This window comes from Arvicola amphibius, chromosome 6 (assembly GCF_903992535.2).
Source record: "Arvicola amphibius chromosome 6, mArvAmp1.2, whole genome shotgun sequence".
In the NCBI taxonomy this organism is placed as follows: Eukaryota; Metazoa; Chordata; class Mammalia; order Rodentia; family Cricetidae; genus Arvicola; species Arvicola amphibius.
Genome location: NC_052052.2, coordinates 13317072 through 13334657, shown reverse-complemented (window position 1 = coordinate 13334657; position 17586 = coordinate 13317072). Strand labels below are relative to the sequence as shown.

The following is a 17586-nucleotide window of genomic DNA, read 5'->3' as shown; positions in this document are numbered from 1 at the left end:
AGTCTATCTGCCTGTTTGGTGTAATGCTCTGAGGCCTCTCAGTTCATACTGGGCACCCAGTTTTGTGTGCTGAGATGCTCTGAGGGCCCAGTTCACACTAGGCACATGGGTCTGTGTGCTGAGATGCTCTGAGGGCCCAGTTCACACTAGGCAGTTCTGTGTTCTGAGATGCTCAGGGCCTCTCAGTTTACAATAGCACACAGTTCTGATTGAAAGGCTATCTTTTGGAACAGTTGTTCTGTTAGGGAGATCTTGAGCATGTCACAATGCTTCCACTGCTCTGTTCACCTCCTCAGGAGGCCTGCGCCCTGCAGTATTACTTCTTGATTCTCTGGAGGATCTTGGGAATTTTGCCACCTTCAAAGACTTACATGAACCAGCTGGCCACGAACTTACCTGAGATGAGTGAATGTGACATCTTACACACTCTGCGATGGTCATCCCGCCTCCGGATCAGCTCCTATGTCAGCTGGATAAAGGTACCACAAGGGAGCTCAGTGCTGTGAGGGAATTTCATAGGCTACTTGCTTCACACTGTGGGGACTTGTGAAGTTAATGAAAGCTTTTGGATTTCCAGGTTATTTTCCTAAACACTCTTTCTTGTTGTTCAAATAGGATCACCTTATCAAACAGGGCATGAAGCCCGAGCATGCTGGCTCTGTCATAGAACTGACCTCCACCAAGTGTAGCTCAGTGAAGTACGACGTTGAGATTGTGGAAGAGTACTTTGCCCGACAGGTGTGCTGCTATTCTAACCCTAACGACAGGAGTAGGCTCTGCTATAGTCTTTTGTTTTGCTATAGCTAATTAATATCCTGGGTCTTTTTAAAGATCTCATCATTCTGCTCCATTGACTGCACCACCGTCCTACAGTTGCATGAGATCCCTAGTCTGCAATCCATCTACACCCTGGATGCGGCTATCTCAAAGGTCCAGGTCTCTCTGGATGAGCACTTTTCTAAGATGGCTGCAGAGACTGACCCTCATAAGTCATCTGAGATCACCAAGAACCTCCTTCCAGCTACGCTGCAACTCATTGACACCTATGCCTCGTTCACTAGGTATGGAGACTCACACTCTGAGAGATCCCTGGGGTCTTGGCTTGTACTCCTCCTTGTGTGCCAGCTTTGCTTTTTCCCTTTAGTACAGAGTGTAAAGGGGTGACCAACTGGCAAAGTCCCAGGATGTTGAATTTTTATAATTCCATGAAGGACTTCTAGAAGTTTAGTTCTAAGCTACAGAGAATAGGAGTTTTTCTGAGTGCCACCATTCCAGTTCTCAATGAGAATGAAGCACTCCCAGGGCTTTCAATTTACTGTACCCAGATGTAGGAGCAATTACTAACTCTGTTTTGAAACTGTCTCACTGTGTTGTTCATTCCCGAGCTTGTGGCAGTCTTCCTGTCTTAGCCTCCTTCCTGTTGCTGGACTTGGAGGCCTGAGAGGCTGAGAGACAAATATTACTAAATGGGTTGGAGGGTATTTCAAAACCTTTCTCTTTCTTCAGCAAACCTTGCAAACTACATGTTCTATAGAGTTTGCTCAGCAAATGATGTTTAAAAGGTTTAAAATTATTTCTCAATATATACAAAGTGGAGATCGCTCACAAATTGAGACTTATAGTTTTTCTTAAATTAGAACTGGGAGATTCTGTCCTCGGTACTGGGAGTGAAAAGAGGGAACAGTCAGGCACGGTAGCCCATGCCTGCAATCCTAGCACTTAGGAGGTGGATACACAAATAATTGACTCAGCTACATGAGACACTGTAAAGCGTGGATGGGCCTGCTCTTTGCAGAACCTAGGCTTTGCTCTGCCTCCTGGGCCAGTGCTTCCAAAACTGAGCTGTTGGTGGATTTTCCCTGGCAGATAAGCTGGGAAATGTTAGGTAAATTAAAGCTGAACAGGTTTTGGTTATTTGTTGCTGTTTTTGTTACTTTTATTTATTTGGTTTTTCAAGACAAGGTTTCTTTGTGTAGTCCTGGAGCTCACTTGCAGACTAAGCTGGCCTTGGACTCCAAGAGATCCACCTGTCTCTGCCTCCTGAGTGCTAGGCTTAAAAGGTGTGAACCACCACCACTTGACTTATTTTTTAAAATATATCCTCAGAGTATGTATATGTGCATATGTATATATTGTTGCTCTTCCAAGATGGGGGACGGAGGGTAGGAGTGAGTGTTCAGTGCCCTTCAGATTTGCTTGTCATGGAATTGTATTTTGGGAACTTTTCTGAGGGTGGACTGTTCTTTGGGAAGCACTTGCCCTTTCCCCATGAAGGGGCCGGCACTGTCACCTGTCTTTAAATAGACTGGGAACAGAGATGCTGGTTCCTGAGCTTTAAGGTTAGTTTCTTCTGAGCATGGCAGGACTCAGTTCCTCTACCCTCTTCTTCCTCCTTTCCCTTCAGAACGTATTTGCTCCAGAACCTTAATGAAGAGGGATCCACTGAGAAGCCATCCCAGGAGAAGCTACACGGCTTTGCAGCTGTTTTGGCTATTGGCTCTAGCAGGTGCAAGGCAAACACGCTAGGTAAGTGAGCACGTTGTTTGTGGCCTTTACCACTTAACTAGAGCTACCTTGAGGGTCAGCCATTTCCCTAGGTGTATCTGATTGCACCTTCCAATAACTCTGTGAAGTTAAGTTTCTCCAGTTTACTTACAGGGAAACTGAGGTTTAGGAGAGCTTCATTTGTCATGACTCTTATGTAAAGAGTGAAGCCAAAATCTTAAACCAGGCTGCTTGCTTTTACTGTGCTCCTCTGTGGGGTTCTTTGACTTGCAGAGTTTGGTAACAGGAACTGACGACTGCATAAGGCCTACAGTCTCTCACTGCCCTAGGAAAGATCTGGCAAAAGATAGGGTGGAAAATCAGAGTTCTTGAGCATAATTGGAGTTCAGCTCAGAAATTCCCCTTTACAACTATCTGTGTGTCCTCAGTGTCACATTTAAATACTCTTAATTTTTGGAGTCTTACTTAGTACTGCTTCAATGAATGTTGTTCATGTGGCTTCATGATCCCTGCCCTCAGGATTTTTTTTGGGGGGGGGGGCTTCAAAGCAATACTTTGAGACTGGGGGTGCGGGTGGGCAGATTTGATGGTGATTGGAGCCTGACTTACTGAAATGCACCCCCGCCTTTGTTTTCAGTTGTCGTCTTTACTCTTAAGATTAGAAAGTGGCTGATGGGAAATGAAAGCCTTGCCATTGCAATTGTTAGCTCCTGAGTAATTAACTGGTTCTTGGACGTAGTACAGCTGTGGAAATAGCCATCCAAACTGTCTTAGTAATGGTTCTGACAGTGGGGGCTGCTTTAAATACTCCATCATTCCTTCTTTCTTGTGATGATTGCTCAGATTGCTCATCCTTACTGTCACCTCCAGGTCCAACGTTGGTGCAGAATTTACCGTCATCAGTGCAGACTGTCTGTGAGTCCTGGAATAATATCAACACTAATGAGTTTCCCAACATTGGATCCTGGGTGAGTCCCTCTGGGTTCCAGGGCTTATACAAAGCACTAAGCCACTCTGTGTGTCCTTATTCTTTAGTTGGCTACTGGGAAATAATCTCATGGTAACACACTTTCCTATAGTAAATCCGTAGCGTGATTTCCCAGATGTTCTCTTGTGACCCCTTTGCCTAGCAATCCATGTTACCACAACACAGACCACTGTGTTTCTCTGAGCCATGGCTGTACCACCTGTTAATACTGCTTAAGTGTGATGTGCTGTCACATGTTGTGTTGCATGAGTTCTCAGTGGTGACTGTTGCCTGTGTCAGGTGCTGATCTCTGCTGTGAATTGATGAAGGCGGAGTTGTCTCAGCAGCTGCTCCCAAATAACCATTCAGAGACTTATTGTAAAAGTTTGTCCCATAGCTCAGGCTTGTTACTAGCTATTGCTTAAATTTTAAATTTCTTACCTACTCTCTGCCACATGGCAATACCTTCTTTCAACACTGTGCGTTCATCTTGCTTCCCTCTGCTTCTGCTCGTGACTCCCAAGATTCTTCCCTTCTTCCCATCATTCTCTGTGCCCCGAAAATCTTGCTTAGCTATCGGCCACTCAGCTTTTATTAACAATGAGAACAACATATATTTACAGTGGACAAAGAGTGGTCCACAGCAAGTTGATGCCGCAGATCTTAGTCTTTCTGGGCTGTTGAGTGCTGTTGGTGTTCTGTGCCGCTCAGACTACCTCTGTGGACAGTTCATTCTTTTCTTTAACGTCTGTGGAGGAGCAAAGGATAACTCATCTTCCTCTTTTGGCTTTGAAACTGTGGATTTAGGGCAGTTAATGTCCTTGTAATGGAGATGAGATGCCTTGCAACCTTGCAAAGTCCAGATCCTCCCTAGTTGTTCCAGACAAGCAGGAGTTTTACTGTTCCATGCTTAGATCAGGTGGAGGGAGTATTGGGTGTTTGCTCTGTTTAACTATTGACTTTGTTCTAAATAAATTTAACTGCCTCCTCTCTTCTGCCCAGCATCCTCAGGAAATATGACAGGGAGGGTACTGTTTGCAAACCTAGTGAGGCCTTAGCTTATGGTAGATTTTGTCTTGTTTTGTTTTGGCTTTTTGTAAATCTGCCAGTGAATTTTGTTCAGGGTAGACGATCCATTTATTACTCCCAATTCTCTTCTTTCAGCGCAATGCATTTGCCAATGACACCATCCCATCTGAGAGTTACATCAGTGCTGTGCAGGCTGCTCACCTGGGGACTCTTTGTGGCCAGAGTCTGCCCCTGGCGGCTTCCCTGAAACATACCCTCCTCTCCCTGGTCAGGTTGACTGGGGATCTGATAGTGTGAGTACTAGAGCCTGGAGCCCAGCCCGCCTCCCCCCAAACATGTTCATGATGTGGGTGCTGTTTGTGGCTGAAGGAGTACAGTACAGTTGAGGCGGTAGTGACATTCCTACATCATGTTTGCTAGAATCAAAGAGTAGGGCAGGCTACCAGAAGGACAGTTTGTCTTCCTGTACTTTGGTCAAAGGAGAATACATTGCATTGCCTTCACAGTGGTCCAGACTCCTGACTGCTCTTCTAGAGTATTCAAGGATGGATTGCTATCTCTGGTTTTAGTTTCTTTTATGCCTAATACACAAATGTTTCTTATTAATTTGCTGTTTTAATAAATTTTTGTTTTGATTTTTGAGACAGGGTTTCTCAGTGTAGCCCTGGCTGTCCTGGAACTCATTTTGTTGACTAGGCTGGTCTCGAACTCAGAGATCCGCCTGCCTCTGCCTCCTGAGTGTTGGCATTAAAGGCATGTGCTGTTACACAGAAAAACCCTGTCTTGGGACACACCCTGCCCCCCAAAACAATAGAAAAAGAAAAATGTAAAGAAACAGCTATCAAGGAGGGACGAGACTAAACTAAGGCTTGCCCCAACCTTGCAGCATTTTAGGACATGTTTCTTAACTTGCTTGCGCCTCCCTGACTCTAGCTGGTCGGATGAGATGAACCCAGCACAGGTCATCCGGACCCTACTACCCCTTCTCTTGGAGTCCAGCACAGAAAGTGTGGCTGAGATCAGCAGTAACTCCCTGGAGCGCATCTTGGGACCTGCGGAGTCTGATGAGTTCCTGGCTCGTGTGTATGAGAAGCTGATCACCGGGTGTTACAGCATTCTGGCCAACCATGCAGATCCCAGCAGGTAAGCAGTTGAAAGAGTGCCGTTGCAGCTGGTGGTGAGATGTGCCACTCCTGCCGCGTGCTATGCTGGTGACAGGTACCTCTGTGGTCCTGTGCTTCTGGGCGCTTGAACTCATGTGGAAGTTCGTGAAGAGGTCCTGGAATCCTCTATAAATTAGGAATCAGTTGAGAGAATGGAATGTCAAATGTTCATATTGGAAGTATTGAAGAAGTGAGAGTAGGTGTGGCGTGATAGAGAAGTACCAGAGTCAAGTTTTATGACTGTCCGTCTGAAATGGATGGTCTGGAGAAAGTAGGTCTTTGACCTGCCTCTCTAGGCTGTGCTGTGGAGGTGTGCTGTACCCTCACCAGGAACTGTGGGTTTTTGTCAAGTCCTTTCCTTTCTTTTCCTTCCCAGATTCTCATTCGCCCCTCTCCTGCTGTGCAGCCAGGTTGCTTTGAAATTGGGTTCCTCTTGCCTCAGCCTTCAAAGTGCTGGCGTTACTAGTGTGTATTTTTTGCAAATTGTATATGTATCTCCACACGTATGTAGGTATGGGCGGGGCCCAAGGCTGACCCTGGGAGTCTTACTTGGTCATTCTCAGGGTTTCAGTTTTGGCTAGTCAGCTAGGTCACTCCTGGGAATCCTGTCTTTGCCTCCAGTATACGGGTCCATGACACCTGCCCGGCATCGGGTCCACAACACCTGCCCGGCATCTGTGTGGGTGCTGGGGATCTGAAATCTGGCCTTCATTCTTGTGTGACAAATAGCTCACGTACAGAGTCTCTCCCTAGTCTCTTTTTGTTTTTTTTTTTTTTTAAACATGAGGAACTTGAGGTGATTGAGCCCTGCAGAAGTGACTCATGCAGACTGTCTCCCTCCTCTGGGAACAGTTATGGACTGACTGTGGCTCACTCCTAACTTCAGATGCCTTTCCTCTTTGGATTTTTGTTTGCACTTTTCATGTTATGAGACTAGATCTGTCACTGGAATTCAGACTGGCCTGGAAATTGATACTCTTGCCTTCCGAGTGCTGGGATTGCACACACGTGAACCCACATTTGGCTTATCTCTCATTTTTATTTTCCCAGGAAAGAAGGTAGTAAAATAAAATTGAGGTCTTGCTGTTCTTGGATTAAACATTTATTGAATACCTACTATGTGCCAGTGTTGATGCTAGGCTTCCATAAGTCTAGTCATTATGTTCTTCAGAATCAGCTGGGAGGGTTCTGAACAATGTTCTTGCTCCTCAGTGGGCTGGATGAGTCCATCCTGGAGGAATGTTTGCAGTATCTGGAAAAGCAGTTGGAGAGCAGCCAGGCCCGGAAAGCCATGGAGGAGTTTTTCTCTGATGGGTGAGCACTGTCTCCCTTAACTCAGTGTTCAAGGCCTCCTGAAAGCAGGGGGCTATGGTATAGACAGCTATACCAACTCAAATGTCCTCAGGGACCACAGAAGGCCTGCTTGGGTGTTTGTCTCCTGGGGAGGACTTGGGTTACTGACTGCCTCCTTGAGTTTGTTGATGAGGACCTGTATTCCATGGGCACCTTGTATGGTTGATAACAGTGACCATTTTCCCCCAGGGAATGAGACTGAAGCAGAAGCAGGTTCTTTTTATATGAGTCTTAATGTGAGTCTCTCTTTTCCCCTCATGCCTGGCAGTGGGGAACTTGTGCAGATCATGATGGCCACAGCCAATGAGGACCTCTCTGCTAAATTCTGTAACCGAGTCTTGAAATTCTTCACCAAACTCTTCCAACTGAGTGAGTGACAGCTTTTGGTAATCTTCTTATGGGAACTTTGATGTCTGGCTAATACTGTGCCGGGCTTCTGCCTGATATTAGCCGCAGCACGACAGTGCTAACAAGTGTAGAGAATCCTTCAGAGAAAGTTGGGAAAGGTGCTGAAACTCTTGAGACCTTTCTTCCTCTTCTTGCCCCTTTCTAGAGGTCCCTGCCCTCTTCACTGATTGAAGCCTCTTGTCCCGTTTTAGCTGAGAAGAGCCCTAACCCAAGCCTCCTTCATCTCTGTGGCTCTCTTGCCCAGCTGGCCTGTGTGGAGCCTGTGCGCCTACAGGCCTGGCTCACCCGCATGACAACATCACCTCCAAAGGATTCTGACCAGCTGGAGATCATTCAGGAGAACCGGCAGTTGCTGCAGTTGCTGACCACATACATCGTGCGGGAAAACAGGTAGGAAGTGTGTGCGCTGGCTTTAGAACCCAGAACTTTGCCTTGACTTTGGGCATTTCACACCTCTCCTGCCCACTCCAGGAATCTAGCATAGCTTCTTGAGTTTCCCTATGGAGAAACTCCTGGGCTGACTTAGCCTGTCAATTGCAACCTCAGTAGATGTTTTGTGCTCTAGTAGTTCAAATCCAGTTCCAAGACTGGTGTGTTTACTTATGTATTTAATACTTAATTTATAATACTAATAGATTTTAGTAATTAAATTTGTACTTTGATGGTTTCATGCCTGTTTATAATGCTTTCTGATCACTTTTCCCTACATTGCCTCCCCCCTCCCCCCCACCATTGCTTTTAGGTGTGATCTTTCTAGCCCTGGAACTCATTATGTAGACCAGGCTGGTCTTGAACTTACAGAGATCTGCCTGCCTCTTAAAAAGATTTTTTTAGTATTTTATTTTATTGCGTAAGTGTGAATATGAGAATGAGCGTTTACCTTCATGATGTTGGTATATCATTTTTGTGCTCATTGCCTGTGGGAGCCAGAAGAGGGTGCTGGTGCTCCTGGACAAGAGTGAGAGGTGATTGTGAGCTGCCGTATGGGTGTTGGTTATCAAACCCAGGTCCATCTGTCCAGGGCTCCCATAGCTTCCCTTATCTCTCACCCCTGTCACCTGCCCCCACAGTCCCTTTCCTACATTCATGACTTTGTAGTTTGTGGCCCACTAAATTTACCCAGGCACCATAAGCTTGGAACTGTCCATTGAAACCTGATGTCTTAATTGCTCTTAAAAATGAAAGACTAGCCAGGCGGTGGTGGCGCACGCCTTTAATCCCAGCACTCGGGAGGCAGAGACAGGCGGACCCCTTATGAGTTCAAGGCCAGCCTGGTCTACAAGAGCTTGTTCCAGGACAGCGAAAGCCTGTCTCAAAAAACCAAAAAAAAATAATAATAATAATAATAATAATAATTTTTTTTCTTTTTTTTGAAAGACTACACTTAGAATGTCAATTTTTTCTTTTTCACCAGCCAAGTTGGAGAAGGTGTGTGTGCTGTGCTTCTGGGTACCCTGACCCCCATGGCAACAGAGATGCTGGCGAATGGCGACGGGACTGGCTTCCCTGAACTCATGGTTGTGATGGCCACTTTAGCTAGTGCTGGACAAGGCGCGGGCCACCTTCAGCTTCACAATGCTGCTGTAGACTGGCTGGGTAGATGGTAAGAGGGACTAGCCTTTATAACTGTTCGGTGGTCAGAGGACAGGCAGGTAATTGCAAGTTACTTCCTTTATAGTTCAGAGTTAGTAGTATAAAATGAACCTAAAATTTCTTCCTTTCTGAGTATTAAGATCTAACTAGGGGTATGGCGGCAGGTGTCTGTTCATTTCAGACTACCTACGTAGCTGGGCGTTCCCCCCCCCCTCACACACACACACCTTTGAGACTGGGTCTCACTATGTAGCCTAGGCAGTCTCAAACTCAAAATCCTTGTCTGAACTTCCTCAGTGCTGGGACTATAGGCACATGTACTATGCCTAGCTGTCTTCATTATTTTTAGTGGAGTTTCCTGGTTCTTTGTCACAAGTCCTGGAGAAACAATACTGAATGCACTGCTTGTCCTAAGACCAGCCAAGCCCAAGCCATGTTCTCAGTGCTCTGTGAACAGATTCCTGTGCTTGACAGTATCTCAGATTGATTAGAGGGTTGTGAAGGTGGTCCTTCTACTGGTGCCTTAGATGACTGTGTTGTCTTCTCTCTTTGCTTTGGGACAGCAAGAAGTACCTGTCTCAGAAGAATGTGGTTGAGAAACTGAATGCCAATGTAATGCATGGAAAGGTAAGTTTAGAAGGAGCTGTGGGCCGCTTCCGGCCGCCCAGTTCCCGGCTGCTGGCTAGCTTTACCCAAAATAATTACACGGAAACTGTATTCTTTTAAACACTGTCTGGCCCATTAGCTCTAGCCTCTTACTGGCTAACTTTCACATCTTGATTAACCCATTTCTAATAATCTGTGTAGCACCACGAGGTGGTGGCTTACCTGGAAAGATTCTAGCCTACATCCATCTAGGGTTGAAGAAACGTGGCTACTGACTCACTTCCCTTCTTCCCAGCATTCTGTTCTGTCTACTCCACCCACCTAATTTTCTGCCCTATTAAAAGGCCAAGGCAGTTTCTTTATTAACCAGTGAAAGTGACACAGACAGATGACCCTCCTCCATCATGTCCCCATTTTCTGTTTAAACAAAAAAGAAAGGCTTTCACTTTAACATAGTAAAATTACATATAACAAAACAGTTATCAAGCAAGAATTACAGTTACAATATTTAGATCTATTTTATCTTTTATCATAACTAAGGAAAACTTATAACTGTAACCATTCTTCAACTCCATCAAAGACTCCACAAAGATATAATACTATCTAAGTAAACAAGAAATAAGCAACTTCTAAAACTCTAGAAATGACAGAGACATCTCGCTGCCTGGACAGTCACCCAAAGTTCTTTTTTTTTTTTTTTTTTTTTTTTTTTACAAAGATTTTTATTTTAAAGTGTGTGGAGGGTAACAGGGGGTTGAGCATATGATCAAAGTAGAGGGCAAAAGTTGTCAGATACCTTGGAGTTGCAAGTGGCTTTGAGCCAGCCTGATGTGGGTGCCCCAAAGTTCTTTTGTACCATTGGGGCATCCATCTTCAGCCTACAGGCCCATAGTATCCAGCAAACATTTCCATGAAGCAGGAAAATTCAGACAGTTCAGTCACTTTTTGCTGTGTCCTGCAGAATGTCTCATAGACTCTTATAAATCAGGAACCCCGAAAGACCATCTCACCTTTAGGCAAGTTCAGCAGTCCTCTCTCTGCGGGTTCTTCGTGTCCATTAGGTAAGGAAAGTGAGGAATGCTGAGGGCAGGGAGCCAGGAAAGAGCTGCTTATTTTCGGTCAGATAGAAGTCTCTCCCTCTGGAGCTCTTACGTATCTTGGCCTGCAGGAAGTGACTCTTGACTGGTAAAGTGTACCTGCTGACTGCATGCCTTCGGGCCTCTTGCAGGTCTCAGGAGGTGATGCTCTGAGAAGGACTCAGCAGAGTCCTTCTAAGCACAGGGACTTGTTGCCGCCTGAGATGCTCCTGTGTTGCTGCCTTGGGTCAGTGTTACGTGGGTGAGGGGTGGCATTCTTAGCCCTAGTCCAGATGCTGCAGCTGATCAGTGTGCCTGCAGGGCTCTGGACTGTGCAGAGGGGCTTGAGGATGACAAAAGTCTTAGGTTAAGTACTTTACTTGGTTCCCCACCCATGAAACCTAGCAGGGTGGCTAGATTCAGGGCAGGGCTCTGAACCCCAGTAAGTTTCTCCTTCCTTAGCTACTAATTATTGTCAGAGTAAAGAGGCTCCTGGGAATTTAGAAATCTGAGTCTGATATCTGACTTGGTGGTTGTAGGTGTATTAATGCTTTAAAATTTATTTTATTTTATTGTATTTTTAATTGAGGTAGAGTCTCTGTTCGTAGTTCTGGCTTTCCTGGAACTTGATATATTCAGGCTGGCCTTGAACTCAGAGATCCACCTACCTCTGCTTCCCTTGTGCTGTGATTAAAGTCCTGCACCACCATGCCTGCCTTTCTATTTTTAATTGTGAGGAGTTAGGGGACAGAGGGGACGGTGCCTACAGAGACTAGAAGATGGTGTTAGATTCCCCTGGAGCTGGAGTTGAGGGCTACCTAATGTGGGTGCTGGGAGCAGAACCTGGTCCTCTGTAAGCAGCTTGTGCTCTTCACTACTGAGTGTCTCCCCAACCTCTGTCTACTGGACTTTTAAGAGAAACACAGAGCTAACTGTGATGGTTTGCTTCTCTTTTGGTCTTTGGAGCTGTTTCTTTCTGCAGCATTTAAAACCTGTTATGGCTTGCATCAATGATAATGTTAACAGCAGGAGGATGCTGATGAGACTCTTAGAAGCCCGTCTTGTCTTGAGGGGTCTTAGTTTCCTTATTTACTTCATTCTCCCAGTCCCAGATGTACTTTATCTTGTTAGATAAATTGAGAACTGAAGCTTCTGTGGGTTTCTCTTGCAGCATGTGATGGTCTTGGAGTGCACGTGTCATATTATGTCTTACTTGGCTGATGTCACAAATGCCCTGAGTCAGAGTAATGGTCAAGGACCCAGTCACCTCTCCGTGGATGGGGAAGAACGTGTCATTGAGGTGGATTCAGACTGGGTAGAAGAGTTAGCGGTGGAGGAGGAAGATTCCCAGGCTGAGGACTCCGTAAGTGCTAAGTAGGGAAAGGAGTGGCTGTCTAGCATATTTAAGCCCTGGGTGGGCTTCAGAACTTTCAGTCTCGTTGCTTCCTCTTACCCACATGCCTAGTGCAGGACTCTACTCTTGTGCTTTTTTGGGCCTGCAGAGCAGATATGCCAAGCCAGTGTCTTGGTGAAGTTGTTTTTAAATGAGTTATACCTTTCTTCTCTCTGGAGCTACTTGTTCTGCTTCACCCAAGTTTTGGGGGTGGGGGTGCATTCTTCATGGCGTGTGGGGAGCCTTCGAAAGCATTAAGGGTTTTTATTATCTGCTGTCCCCCACCTTCAAAGCAGTTAGAAGATTGTACTTGAAATTGCAGGAGGCTCTCCGATAACTGGCTCTTTCAAATCAGGGCAGGTTCTCACTAGTCATGGGTATATCTTTCCATGGGATATTGGAGGACGTGTTTTTATGGGTCCCTATATGCAGAGTTACGTGTCTTACTAAAAGGACGTATTGATCTTTGAAGGATGAAGATTCTCTCTGCAATAAACTCTGCACCTTCACCATCACGCAGAAGGAATTTATGAACCAGCACTGGTGAGTTATTTTAAAGTGAGGCCAGCTGGGCCTCCATTACTGGGATCTGTGACTTACTGCTGGTTTCTGTTCTTTGTAGGTACCACTGTCATACCTGTAAGATGGTGGATGGAGTGGGTGTGTGCACGGTGTGTGCGAAGGTGTGCCACAAGGATCATGAGATTTCCTATGCCAAGTATGGTTCTTTTTTCTGTGACTGTGGAGCCAAAGAAGATGGCAGCTGCTTGGTGAGAGATGGAGCCTTCACAGTGTCATATGGGCAACTTGTTAGTAACACAGGAATGTCTAAGGCAGAAAATTCCCATATTTGTTCTGTGTGGCCAAGAATTTGTTCTCATCCTGTTATGAGTGATGTATCCATTTGTGGCCCAAGAGCATTAAGAGCAAAACCACCTTGTATAGTCAAGGCCTGGTGCTCTGAGTGGGCAGCGAAGATGGGCATTTAGTGAGCCCCTTGGATCTGGGCTTGGGAATGACATATATAGCTGCCTCTGCTTCCAATATCTTAGCAGTATTTCATCTGGCTGTGGCAAGAACTTAGGGGCACTCCCATTTTCTGTCCCTAGGCACTGGTGAAGCGAACTCCTAGCAGTGGCATGAGCTCTACCATGAAGGAGTCGGCATTTCAGAGTGAACCTAGGGTTTCGGAGAGTCTGGTGCGCCATGCTAGCACCTCACCAGCTGACAAGGCCAAGGTCACCATCAGTGATGGGAAGGTTACTGATGAAGAGAAGCCCAAGAAGAGCAGCCTGTGCCGCACAGTTGAGGGGTGCCGTGAGGAGTTGCAGAATCAGGTGGGGCCTCCTAATAGGCACTAGTGCTCTGGACAGAGTTTAGCAAGACTGAGTCAGTAGTTTGTGAGGCTCTCCTGGCAGCCCAGTTTCTTCTTTCTGGGGAAGGATTTGCAGCAGTGATATTCTAGAACATGCTTTCTTGACCAGGGATTCTCATCTGGGCCCAGAATTCAGGAAACCATTGAGTGTTTTTTCTATTTTTCCCATTCTGTATGGACAGGAGAGAGGTGGTTTTGTGTGCTGGGTATCTTGAATGACGTAGGGTGCCTGTGGGACCTGACTTAGAAATATTCTCATCAGTAGCTCATTGACTGTAGTCAGAGCTAGGATTCTGGAGAGGGGAAACTGTCAAGATTATTGCATGTGACCTTTGATTTTTCTTTCTTTCTTTCTTTTTTTTTTTTTTTTCACTTGTGTATTTCGATTTCTCTCAGGCCAATTTCTCCTTCGCTCCTCTCGTGTTAGACATGCTCAATTTCCTCATGGATGCCATTCAGACCAACTTTCAGCAGGCTTCAGCAGTGGGGAGCAGCAGCCGAGCACAGCAGGCCCTTAGTGAACTGCATACAGTGGACAAGGTTGTGGAGATGACGGATCAGCTGATGGTGAGTGTGTGGGGGTTGCACGGTTTGGTTACTACAACCTGTGCGTCACAGCATCCCAATATGTGGCAGAGCAACTGGAATAGATTTAGAATTAGTTGGTCCCAGGCCATGCATAACCTAGAATCAGTGGTCACCTCCTTCCTTAGCTGTACTCTGGGCAATGTAGTAACCCACAGATGAGTTATATCTGGCACGAATACAGGTATTTAGGAAGTAAGTCCTTTTTTTATTAAAGCTTCCAAATGTATGTACTCCTAAGAGGTGAGGAGCTCCATTCTGGGGGCACTGGAACAGAAGCTCCTTTGTAGATAACTGAAAGTCTCTTGACTGTGTCTTCCTTCCTAAGGCTCGGTAGCTTTGTCCTTTTCTGACCTCCAGCCTTGAGTTAAAGACAGCTTGCCTTTAGTTACTCTTTCAACTTCAGGTGCAGCCTGTCAGTTGTCTGCTTTAGACTATTCGCCTAGCTTCACACGGTAGACTGCTGACCTGCAGGGTAAGTAGAGGCAGTTCCCAGAGAGACAAGAATAGACACCAGGAATGAGGTCATGAGAGGTTTCAGAAGGGGCCTACTAGAGAGTGAGTTGTACCCAGGAATACAAACGTGGACATATGGTGGTGCTTCATTAATGCCGATCCTCTTAGAGCAGAGGATTTAAGGTTGTGAATATTGACATCCAAAGCTAAAGACATAAGTTAAAGACCAATCAAGTTGCCAACTTCACTTTCACCAAGTGGAATGCATGAAAGAAAAATATTTTACTACCATCATTTTATAAGTGAAAGTAGATTTTAACATTTAATAAGCAACCAGGACTTAATTTACTTTCATTGAAAATTTACCCTGCTGTTCTAAATAGACTGAAAATAGTGGTCTTTGCTTAGCTGAGCATGGTGTATTAGAGGCCAAAGTCCATTAATTAATTTTTTTTTTTAATCCCTTGTTAGCCTGAACTCATTATAATAGACCAGGCTAGCCTGGAACACACACAGATCCATCTGCCTCTCAAGTGCTGAGATTAAAGGCTTCTGCCGCCCTGCCCTGCTACTTTTCTTTGTTGTTGTTAGTAATTCTATTATTTGAGAATTATATGCTTGCATATAATTTATTTTGGTCAGATTCACAAACCCCCAGCTCCTCCCAAATCCAGTGCTTACTCCCATACTATCTCTGCTCCTTGCTTCTTCCAGGTTCCTACCTTAGGCTCACAGGAAGGTGCCTTTGAGAATGTTCGGATGAATTACAGTGGAGACCAGGGCCAGACTATACGGCAGCTGATCAGCGCCCATGTTCTCAGGCGGGTGGCTATGTGTGTGCTTTCTTCCCCGCATGGGCGCCGCCAGCATTTGGCTGTCAGCCATGAGAAGGGCAAGGTGGGTTTCATGATTCCTTCCCAGTCACTTTAGGTCCTGATTATCTTAAGTGTTAAGTGGAGCAGAGAGATGACCATGTTCAGATAGACTCAGTAAGGGAGAACATTGCTGCTCTGGTTGTGAGAATAATTTCAAGACTTATCTCATCAAAAGAAACCTTTTGATTTGAACCTGAGTCATTTGGTTATCCCTAGAACTGAGATGGCTGGGAAAAGGCCCTGGCAGAGGCAGTGATCAGCTGGTGTCGAGGACAGCTTACTTCCCAGTTATTCCCATTTGGGGGCACTGAAAGGCACAAGCTGAGGGGCAGAAGCCTTCATGGACAGACCCAGTGTTTCTTGTGTAGTCCTTTCTGCTCTTCAGAAATGCAGCTCTGTTAAGTTGGGGAATGCTAGGTATCTGTTCTCTGTTCTTGCCTCTCACTGGGGCTGTTGTTTTAACCTTAAGTGAAAGTATGGATAGTCCTTAAACATCTAGCTGACCCAGAAAGTACTTAACAGGATGCTTGAGGACAGTAGTGCATAGGAATTAATTATTTATAGTTGTTGTTGTTATTAAATTGGTTTTTCAGTGTAACTGCCCTGGCTGTCCTGAAACTTGCTTTGTAGACCAGGCTGGTCTCAAACTCAGAGATCTGCCTGCTTCTGTTTACTGAGTTTTGGGATTAAAAGCATGTGCCACCACACCTGGCTAGAATTAACTATTATGAAAAGATTCAGCACAGAAAAGTTGGTTTTGTTATTCATTTCTTTTGCCCTCATTGGGAGAAGGACATGAATGACATTCCATGTCTTTCTTTGGGGAGAAATAGAGGCCAGTCTTCATCTAGACATTTTCTAAGTGGCTTAATCCATAAAGCAGCCCAGTGACCCACACCCCTTCCAGGGAGCCTTGCTACTTGTTCTGGACTCTGAGGGGTGGCCCTGGGACTGGGGCTAAGCAGGTGATGATTCCTTTGCAGATCACAGTGCTACAGCTCTCTGCACTCCTGAAACAAGCGGACTCCAGCAAGAGGAAGTTGACTCTGACCCGCTTGGCTTCTGCCCCAGTTCCCTTCACAGTTCTGAGTCTCACTGGAAACCCCTGCAAGGAGGACTACCTGGCAGTGTGTGGGCTGAAGGTAAAATCCAGTGCAGGAGTGACTCCCAGAGCTGTGAGCTCTGACCAAGTCTTTCCTGACCTCAGCTTCACCTTCTCCTCCTCCTCCTCCTCCTCACTGATAGCTGAAAGCATAAAAGCTACTGGAATGCAGAGGTCTTTCTCTGAGCTCAGTCCATGTTTCCTGATTGCTCCGCTCTCCGTGTGTTCTGGAAACCTGAGTGTTTAGGCAGTCTGAGGTGCGATTTGGAGGCAAGGAATGTTAGGAAGGAAACATGGGAACTCTGGAATGAATTACCCTACTTTACCAGTCACAGTTTAACATTATGTTCTTTAACCCATGCCCAGGACTGCCATGTTCTCACCTTCAGTAGCTCTGGCTCTGTTTCGGATCACTTAGTGTTACATCCCCAGTTGGCAACAGGGAACTTCATCATCAAAGCTGTGTGGTTACCTGGTTCACAGACTGAGCTGGCCATTGTCACAGCAGACTTTGTCAAGGTAAGTGATGCTGGCTTACTAGTTAGGGACTAGTTCATTTCATTAGTTAGAGTGAACACCCATCACTATGAAGTTGTAGCTATCAGAAGTCACTAGGGTGTTTTGGGGACTGAAAGAAATTACCCTTCTTTGTCACCCTGCAGATTTACGATTTGTCTGTTGATGCCTTGAGTCCTACCTTCTACTTTCTCCTGCCGAGCTCAAAGATAAGAGATGTTACCTTCCTTTTCAATGAGGAAGGCAAGAACATTATTGTCATCATGTCCTCTGCTGGGTACATGTACACACAGCTCATGGAGGAGGCCAGCAGTGCCCAGCAGGGGCCCTTCTACGTCACTAATGTTCTCGAAATAAATCATGAGGACCTGAAGGTTAGAGAACATCTTGCCACTTCCTTCTGTTCCATATTTGACCATATTTGATTTGTTTAGCAACTCCTCTGTTGTCTCCTTTTGGTTTCCTTACTTTTTCTCGTGTGTGCAAGCATGTGTGCTTAGCTTCTTTTTACCTAATACTAAAACCTAAATCCCTAAGACCATTCAATTGCAAGGTCCTTGTTTCTCAGGATCTGTTATCAGTTA

General features: G+C 45.6%; 1 protein-coding gene across 4 annotated transcripts in view; it reads left to right on the top strand.

Moving 5' to 3' along the window:
* The window catches only part of Ubr4 (ubiquitin protein ligase E3 component n-recognin 4), a 117640-nt gene that overhangs the window by 30681 nt on the left and 69373 nt on the right, over positions 1-17586 (top strand). For all 4 annotated transcript variants that reach the window (XM_038334654.1, XM_038334655.1, XM_038334653.2 and 1 more), the window contains exons 23-43: positions 297-479; positions 616-738; positions 832-1061; positions 2405-2526; positions 3376-3473; positions 4637-4794; positions 5435-5644; positions 6877-6978; positions 7286-7386; positions 7617-7815; positions 8840-9028; positions 9582-9645; positions 11872-12063; positions 12566-12636; positions 12716-12863; positions 13203-13430; positions 13865-14035; positions 15224-15406; positions 16368-16526; positions 16853-17005; positions 17149-17376. In XM_038334654.1, the coding sequence (XP_038190582.1) occupies positions 297-479; positions 616-738; positions 832-1061; positions 2405-2526; positions 3376-3473; positions 4637-4794; positions 5435-5644; positions 6877-6978; positions 7286-7386; positions 7617-7815; positions 8840-9028; positions 9582-9645; positions 11872-12063; positions 12566-12636; positions 12716-12863; positions 13203-13430; positions 13865-14035; positions 15224-15406; positions 16368-16526; positions 16853-17005; positions 17149-17376 (3312 nt within the window). The remainder of the gene's footprint in view (positions 1-296; positions 480-615; positions 739-831; positions 1062-2404; positions 2527-3375; positions 3474-4636; positions 4795-5434; positions 5645-6876; positions 6979-7285; positions 7387-7616; positions 7816-8839; positions 9029-9581; positions 9646-11871; positions 12064-12565; positions 12637-12715; positions 12864-13202; positions 13431-13864; positions 14036-15223; positions 15407-16367; positions 16527-16852; positions 17006-17148; positions 17377-17586) is intronic.